This window comes from Bidens hawaiensis, unplaced genomic scaffold, assembly GCF_021521415.1.
Source record: "Bidens hawaiensis isolate Kalapana, Puna unplaced genomic scaffold, B.hawaiensis_p1.1 tig00045435_1, whole genome shotgun sequence".
Taxonomy (NCBI): domain Eukaryota; kingdom Viridiplantae; phylum Streptophyta; class Magnoliopsida; order Asterales; family Asteraceae; genus Bidens; species Bidens hawaiensis.
In genome coordinates, this window is record NW_027498086.1 from 22,568 (window position 1) to 31,455 (window position 8,888).

General features: G+C 32.8%; 1 protein-coding gene across 1 annotated transcript; it reads left to right on the forward strand.

Annotated features, from left to right (window-relative positions):
* Window positions 1–878: 878 nt before the first annotated feature.
* On the forward strand, window positions 879–8,583 carry LOC143595663 (vesicle-associated protein 1-1-like). Its single transcript, XM_077074629.1, has 7 exons — window positions 879–931; window positions 1,026–1,096; window positions 1,270–1,351; window positions 6,896–7,011; window positions 7,411–7,566; window positions 8,031–8,108; window positions 8,473–8,583. Exons 1-7 carry the CDS (start codon window positions 880–882, stop codon window positions 8,581–8,583), a joined length of 666 nt encoding a protein of 221 aa, XP_076930744.1. The 5' UTR covers window position 879.
* Window positions 8,584–8,888: the final 305 nt, after the last annotated feature.

The window sequence follows — 8,888 nt, forward strand, 5'->3', positions numbered from 1 at the left end:
AATTTTTTTGAGGAGTCTTTATTAAAATTAAAAACCTTAAAAAATAAAAAATAAAAAAGCTCATAACTCAAAATAAAAATCAAAATCAACAAAAAGTAAAAATAGTATAATGTTTCCTCCATTTCCCTCGTTCAAAAAAATATAAAAAAAGTAAAAAGAGAGAAATGAACCGAAATTGAAAAAATCGACGAAAACAAAACAAAACACCAAAATATAACAGAATTGATCAAAACCGAAAAAATCGATCAATACGAAACTAAAGGACTGAAACCGATCAAAATGAAACAAAAACCGAAAACGAATCAGAAATTGACCAAAAAGAAACAAAAGAAACCGAAACTCAATGTCCCGTGCGAAAACTCGTTTTGGCTTGAAACCTAATCTGAGCCAAAACCTGAACCGACTTTGTTCCAATCCAAAACTCGTTTTGTGCCGAAACCTATCTCGTGTGGAAATACGTGCCACTCCAAAAATTTTCAAATAAACCCAAAAACTGACTCATTTAAAATTCTTTGGGTGTAAATTGCCACCTCTGGTCGGTACCCTTACAAACCTAACCGATACCACCAAATTCGGGTTTTATAATATGGTTTTGATCAAAATCGTAAATCTTATGATATTCAATGGTTAAAATAAACTAAAGAAAACTAAAAGAAAAACACATTTTTGGTTGTTGATGTCTGTTTTTACGTTCATATTTTGAAAAACTAAGCATAAGAAAACCAAACCAAAACCAACTCATCTCCTTGTTTCTCTCTAAGAAATTATCGGATCATATTTATCTCTCCATCTTAATTTCCCAAACTCACAAACATTTTTCTTTTCTTATTTTTATGATTCTTTTGCCTTTGCCTTTTGTGAATCCAACGGAAGAACAATATGAGTACAGGAGAGCTTCTCAATGTGGAACCTTTAGACCTCAAATTCCCATGTATGTCTTCCAGTTATATATATATATATATATATATATATATATATATATTGATTTTTGTTGTTTGTATTGATATTATTTTTTTGTGAATTAGTTGAATTGAGGAAGCAGATCTCATGCTCGCTTCAGTTATCGAATAAAACCGAGAATCATGTAGCTTTCAAGGTACATGTTTCTATTTTTTTTTTGTTACTACATCAATGTGATCACTTCAGATTTCATCATGATTGTTTTCGGTTGATTGGTTATCAACAAATACTGAATTGGGAATGTTGTTTTTCCCCCCTGTGATTGTGATCTGAATTTCGAAATAATGGATCATATTTCGAAATTTATAGGTGAAGACAACGAATCCAAAGAAATATTGTGTTCGTCCCAATACCGGGCTTGTTTTGCCTCGATCAACATGTGATGTAACAGGTACATTCTCCCTTGATTGAATTGTGTCCAAATTTGTGTGTGTGTATATATATACACAAATGTTAAGAATAAAATGTATTTGATTCTATATAGGGGAAGGTTCATGTACATTATAAAACCTGCGCGATGCGGCGGGATTCGATAATGACTTGTTATACAACGATATAAGGAAAACATAAATATCCAATGCGCATATATAAAAGTGTTTATAGAAGGTTCATTTTAGTACCTGTGGTTTAGCTAACTACGCAACTTTAGTACCTAAACTTTATTTTGTGCAACTGGCTACCTCAGTTTCAAAAAACTTGCCATTTTAGTATTTTTGGCTAACCCGTTAATTTTTTCTCGTTAAGTCAAGGGTAAACTTGTAATTTTAGTTATTTTATTAATTCATTAAAGAGTTAAGTGTCATTTTAGTACATGTGGTTTGGCCAACTACGCAACTTTAGTAGCTAAACTACGCAACTTTAGTACCTAAACTTTAGGTACTAAAGTTGCGTAGTTGGCCAAACCACATGTACTAAAATGGCACTTAACTCTTCATTTAATCAAATTCCCCCTTTTGTAAAGGTTTTGTTTAGTTTTTAAACATTTGAAAACCCTAGGGACCGATGGTGTCAAATCTTAAACTAAACAGCCCCCACCCCCTTTCTCTTTCGTTTTCCGGCTTCTGTCCAGATCTCAATACCGGCGGGATTCCGGCCATCTCAGCTCTGGCCAACTGGTTAATTTTCATTTTGAATTCCAACCCAAAATCTGCTATACAATATGTGCAGTGCATTGACCTGATTAAGCAGGGGATTAACAGCTCTGATTGACGAAATCGGAGGGCGGAATTGGGCCCAATTGTGTTGGTGTAACTAGTTGCATGATCCGTTATGACCAATTTTGACCTTTATATGGTTTATGAGGATTTGGAGTCTTTCAAACTTGACTATAAAAGTATTTAGAACCAGCTTATGAACAAGTCAGTCACTTATCCTACTGGCTAGTGCATCCCTCGTTAAAACTTTGTAAAAACCATATGCACGAGTTCGAGTCCCTGTCACCACATATTTTTTTGAGTTTATGATAAAATAATTGAAATTACAAGTTTACCCCTGACTTAACGAGAAAAAATTAACGGGGTTAGCAAAAAGTACTAAAATGGCAAGTTTTTTGAAGCTGGGGTAGCTAGTTGCACAAAATAAAGTTTAGGTACTAAAGTTGCGTAGTTGGCCAAACCACAGGTACTAAAGTGGCACTTAACTCTTTTTGAGTTTATGATAAAATAATTGAAATTACAAGTTTACCCCTGACTTAACGAGAAAAAATTAACGGGGTTAGCAAAAAGTACTAAAATGGCAAGTTTTTTGAAGCTGGGGTAGCTAGTTGCACAAAATAAAATTTAGATACTAAAGTTGCGTAGTTGGTCAAACCACAGGTACTAAAGTGGCACTTAACTCTTTGTATTATTTGCATACAAACGTATATTTAATGTATAAAAAAACAGTAGAAACCACAATTAAGAAACTCATGAGATGTTTAAGAGTAGTTACTTGAAGACTCTCATCAATCAACTTCCTCTAATACAATGCCTGTAATACAAATGAATAGTAAAGAAACAATCATATCGCCTATCAAACAAATTTTTAGATTTAACAATATCCGATATGCGATCAAACAAAATAAAACATTACCCATGTTATGTGCTCGAATTCCAAGTAACCTTTGTTAGCATAGTTAAACTGTTATTATGAGAACATTTTCCATTTCCAATCTTATACCAAACTTGCCGTATTCATAGTAACCATGTTCAAAATAACAAAAAAAATAATTGACAATAGAGTTTTATAGAAAAAAAAATGTTAAATGAAACACGTACCGTATGTTACATTCTTTAAAGCTTGGAATGGGAAGTTTAAACCAAATCTGAAATAAGTGCCGATCCTCTGACCAGTTCCGTGTCTGTAATCAAGACCCTATGACCATAATGGGACTTGATCAAGAGAATGACTTGATTCTGGTACAAATCAAGTAGCTGAACTAAATATATAAGATTGATAATGCCACAAAAACAAAATTAAATTATTCATGAAGATATTAAGATTTAATAAATAATATTGATAATCTTACCTGTGGTTCCATTGGAAAAACAAGCATTACCCTTAGCAAAGTGACCCTTGAGAAGTGAGAACCTGTTGAAACAAAATGAATTAAGATTAAAAATTTATTGAGGTAAATTAAAAATTACAGCAAACTACTAAATTGTCACCATGTTTGGTATTTGTTATGAAAATGATCCATTCTTGAAACTATTTTCAGAAACTGTCTACTTTCAATGTTTGCTTGGTTAAACGGCATGGGAATAGATTTTTTTTATAAAACATTTTACCATTTTGAACTCACATCTTTTGTCTGTCAAATTTGTAATTAGTTTTCATATTGTCCCTAAAACAAAACTTCTTGTTTGTTTTTAATTATTTCTCCTTTCTAGTTATTTAGTATACTAATATCAATATAAATTAAACCGAAACAGAAAATAAATAAGCCAACGTACCACTTTATAAAATTTTTTTCAAACTTCTTTTCTAACAGCATGTCAGCATCAATAAACTGTTGAAAGTATCCTCAAGCTTCATTTTCTGAAAGCCTTTTCTTGTGAACCTATTGAAAATTGAAAGAGACAACATAAAGTTCAGTTTGCTATCACTGTTCTATCATAAGTATTAAGTAAACCTTACAATTCTGTCCAATAGCTCTCCTTCAGTGTCAAATGCCAGTATTATATATATCTTTGTTTAGCTTGATAAAACTCAACAGAATGATGCCAATCCTGAAACAAACACTGCTCGAACATAAAACATAAAAAACAAATTAAAAATAAGTATCATGTGAAATACCTTTCATTAACATCATCAAAGTCCACAACTCCACCCCAGTTCACCAACTCGGTATTAAAAAGAGGAAAGCCTTCGTCAGGTTTGCCTCTCTGTACGTATCTAGCATGAATAAAGCTCATAATCAGTTAAATAAGTAAAACATATAAATAAGTAATTAAGTAGTGTTGGTAGTTTTTAAAGCCTGAGCTCGGTCTCAGCTCGTTTAACTTACGAGAGCCCGATCTCTATTTTTAAACCTCAAGCTCGGCTCGTTAGTAGTTTTTCAAGCATGAGTGAGCTTGAGCTCAACTTTTTCACGCACTATTTCAAAAAATCGAGCGCGGCTCTTTAGTAGTGCACATATAAAACTACCATATGATAAATTACTTGTAAACGAAACGTCTCGTAGATTAGTGGTATCGAGACAAACAAGACTGGCCAGGTAACCAAGAATAACAGCCCCGTATTCGTATAGAAATTTGATGTGGCAGCTATATAGCAAATATAAAATTGAATGGGATATCAAGATTGATAATACGCACATCAACTAACACCTATTAAATGATGAAAAACAAACCAAAATAAATGTTAGCACACCAGCTCGTTACAAAAGCATAATCTCAAGAAGCCTACCCAAAGGGGTAGAATCGTAAAATGAAATAGGCATTCGAAATAGGGAGACACAGCTGTGAATATATAGATTTTAATTACTGCAGCGCCAATGCACTGTGAAAAGTGATCAAATTGCTACAACCCCAATAACCAAATAAACCACAATTAACTTCAGATTGCGGACATCATCATTATCCACATTTTCTGCTAGGATTTCCCAGTCTGACAGTAACTGTAAAACACATCTAAATATCTAATAATTAAATACATGATAAAATGTCACACATGGTTGCAGTTGCTTTTAGTTTATGGTTTGTAACTAATGTCTAGAGCAAAAACTAATTCACCAGAACAGAATCAAATGCAAAACGGAAATCAACTTAATGAGTTACAAGCAAAACCGTCTTCCTGGAAAGAGTTTCAATAGCATATTCCTTGGAAAATTTCATGCATGTTTACAATATATACATACAACTATAAATAATGAACTACAAGTATAATTTTGTAAACTAACTTACAATAAATAAGCTGGAAGTGGTACGTGCATCGACAACACTATACGGATTATCCAACAAATAGATATCAGCATCTTGATAAAGCATCCGCAAGTTGAATTCTTTGCTTTAGTCCACCACTAATATTAACACCTCTTTCTTCTATATCAGTAAGATCCCCATACAATAGCAGCTCAAACTCTTCACTAAAGGTTCTTCTTGGTATCTTTTATTATCCATTTCCTCCGGAGCAAAACATTATCGCATACATTCCCCTTTTTGATCCACGCTGGCTGAGAAACATATGCAATGCTCCCAAACATTCGTATCTGACATATTAATTTATGCAAATGAAAACAAGATTACTAACTAATAAATGATCCAAGTAAAATCCTAGAGTTGGTAAGCTTCCATTTCATCCATATTAGGTTATTTCTACAAAATAGAACTATTTAATTTTGAAAAATTAGCATGTCAAGTACATATATAATGTTGACTCAATTAAAAGCAAAATCATTCATATAGCAAAATATATGAACTCGGGATGAACTGTGGGATTTTAGCGGTGATAGGAAGGTATAAGAGCAGTGATAGCAAGCCTCCGATTAAGTGAACCGGAGGTGGCAACAGAGGTTGTGGGTTTTGACTTTTGAGAGAAAGAAAGTGACTGAAATAGGAGCTCAGTTCAAAAAGTCAATCTCCGTTATGGATTGATTGTTTGTTTGTTTTGGTGTTTAGCACTTTGTTGCAACCTATTGTGATCTTGTGAATAAGCCTATACACGAACCGTACTTTCAGTGAAACTTTTGGCGGATAGTTTGTTTACATTTGTTTAACTAATAAACGAACGGACGTGAACAAAACTTTTTGTTCATTTAGTTATACGAACGAAATGAATGCATTTTTCGTTCGTTCATTTATGCTCGTTTACATTCATTATTTATTTAAATTCGTTTGTGTTCATTCATCTATGTTCTTTAGTTTACGTTTGTTTAGTCTGTTCATTTAAGTTTGCTCATAACAATTTACTCTAGCTTTATAAATTTTTTATTCCCAACTGATTGATGTTCATGTTTACTTTTAATTGGTGTTTGCTGATTGATGTTTGTTCATCTATGTTCATGTATGTTTGTTTGTGTAAGTTTACGTTCAGATAGGTACTGTTCGTTAATATTATGAACAAAAAAACATAAACAAACAGGAACACACTCACTTTCTTAAAGAACGAAAACGAACAAGAAACCCTGTTCATGTATATGTTTGTTATCTTTCTTTATTCTTAAAGTTAAACGAACGAACGAACTCACACATGTCCCATTGCATTCGGTTCATTTACATGCCAACTTGTGAAAATGTAAAAAGAAACGCAAAATGTTCTAGCTTTGGAAGTGAAACTTAAGTTTTCAGGTCTGTAAATTCAGTTTCAGATCTTTAAATTTCATTGAGATTTTGATCAGTAAAACAATATATGTAACTATTTATGATAATGGTCATTTGTTCTAGATCTATAAATTTTATTTGAAAGGGACATATTTTCGACACACGAATGCTTGTTAAACTTCTAAATTTTAATACAGTAACAATGCAAGCTCAGAAGGAAGCTCCTCCTGACATGCAATGCAAGGATAAGTTTCTGCTTCAGAGTGTTGTTGTAAGCTCAGGAATAGCCACCAAGGACATTACCCCTGAAATGGTAATAAAATTCTTCATGGGCCTTGCTGGTTTGGGTTGACCAACAAATACATTTGGTCCAATATTTATATTTTAATAAAATTATTTAATTGCTCGAACACAACTATATATTTGTTTGTTTCATAGATGCACTTAAATATGAAATCTTGTAATCCGTCTCTCTAAACAAGTCAAACGGATTGATAATATGGGTTGGAATGAAACTGTAAAAGGGTTTGTAAGAAGGCTGATCTTATTAATTATTTTAGTTTTAAACACATTTTGAATCCTATCTGATTTTACCATTTTATTGCAACCCGAACTTGGCTCTTTAAGTTTTAGGGACCCACAAGTGTCAAGATTATGCATCCCAAATGATGATAATAAACCATAAAACATTATTGGTTCTTTGAGTTTACAGTTCAGTAAGCAGCCGGGACGCGTTGTTGAAGAGTGCAAATTGAGAGTGATATATCTTCCTCCACCACAACCGCCTTCGCCGGTTCTTGAAGAACCCAATGAAGGGATTTCACCAAAAGTGTCATTTAATAGCAGGAGTTTTAATGGATCCTCTGAGGTGCGTTTCAAATTTTAATAATTTTATCTCGTTGGTCGTATAATAATATTATTATGTTGTTTCTTGTTCATGTTTGCAGGTTACAAGACAGTTTGCGTCTTCTGATGATAAATCCGCTGAGGTGAGTTGATTTATGTGTCAACATTGTTTGATTTAGTAACTCGACCCAAAGAAACGGGCCCACTTTTTTTCCGTTTCCATTTTAGCTAATTTTTTTAGAAAATTTCATATTATAGATAAAAACATAACCTGAATCAACCCCATTTGTAAACGAGTTTAAAAAAGAAACGGGCTTATCTCATCTTTAGTTTGGAAAACATTAATGTATTTGGCGGTCAAAGGTGATCAACTCAATGGTATGCTGCATATTCGTTGTGCTGTTTCATGTGATGTTTTGAAATTTCAGATTTTTTTTTTTTTTATTTCTTTGCTTAAAGTTTTAGTTTATATACATGAATTTGCAGGTAAGATCTCTGATTTCAAAGTTGACTGATGAAAAGAATGATGCTATTCAACAAAGCAACAAAATCCGCAAAGAAATTGTAAGATGTTATTCAACCCCTTCTTTTCTTCTTACGGTGGCAAAATGGGCAGGTTGGGTAACGGGTGAGAATGTATCAGCTTGGCCCATGCTCTGTCCATCTTTTTTTTTGTTTTTCAAATTAATATTTAAAAAAATATATTATAAAGACTATATTTTTATTATAATAGTAAACTTTATTTATGTAAAGTGATCCAGAAGTGTTTGAAGTATTTTCGAACACTTTGGGCCATTTTAAATATAAAATTTTTACCCATATGATATATAAAAGATAAAATACGGCCCAATTCTTTTGGTAAACATGTCAAAACTGATTCCTTTGCTTTCCCTTACCTTTTCATCATTTTTCATTTCATTACGCATAGGAACTGTTGAAGCGTGGGGGCAACAAAAGTCAAGGCGGTGGTGTCTCGATCATCCTTGTCGTCATCATCATTTGCTTAATTGGTCTAATTTTGGGGTACCTCATGAAGTGAGGCTCAAGTTCCTTTCTCACATTAATTATATTTGCTAAAATTGATGTAAACAAAGAGAAGAAGACATTCATGGTTTCACAATTAATTACCCTTAACATAGTGTTGTGGGGTTAGAAGAGAAGCTTATGTAGGTAGCTTTATTTTCATACTATTTCCATTAAATTTCATATTTCAAAATCAATTATAATATTCCTTTGAAATTTTGTTCCAACAATAGGTCCATTTACAACCAGTGGTGAACCTAGCCTTCGCCCGCATTAATTTTTTTAGTGTTTTTCGTATAGTTGTCAGTGTTTTTCGTAAAC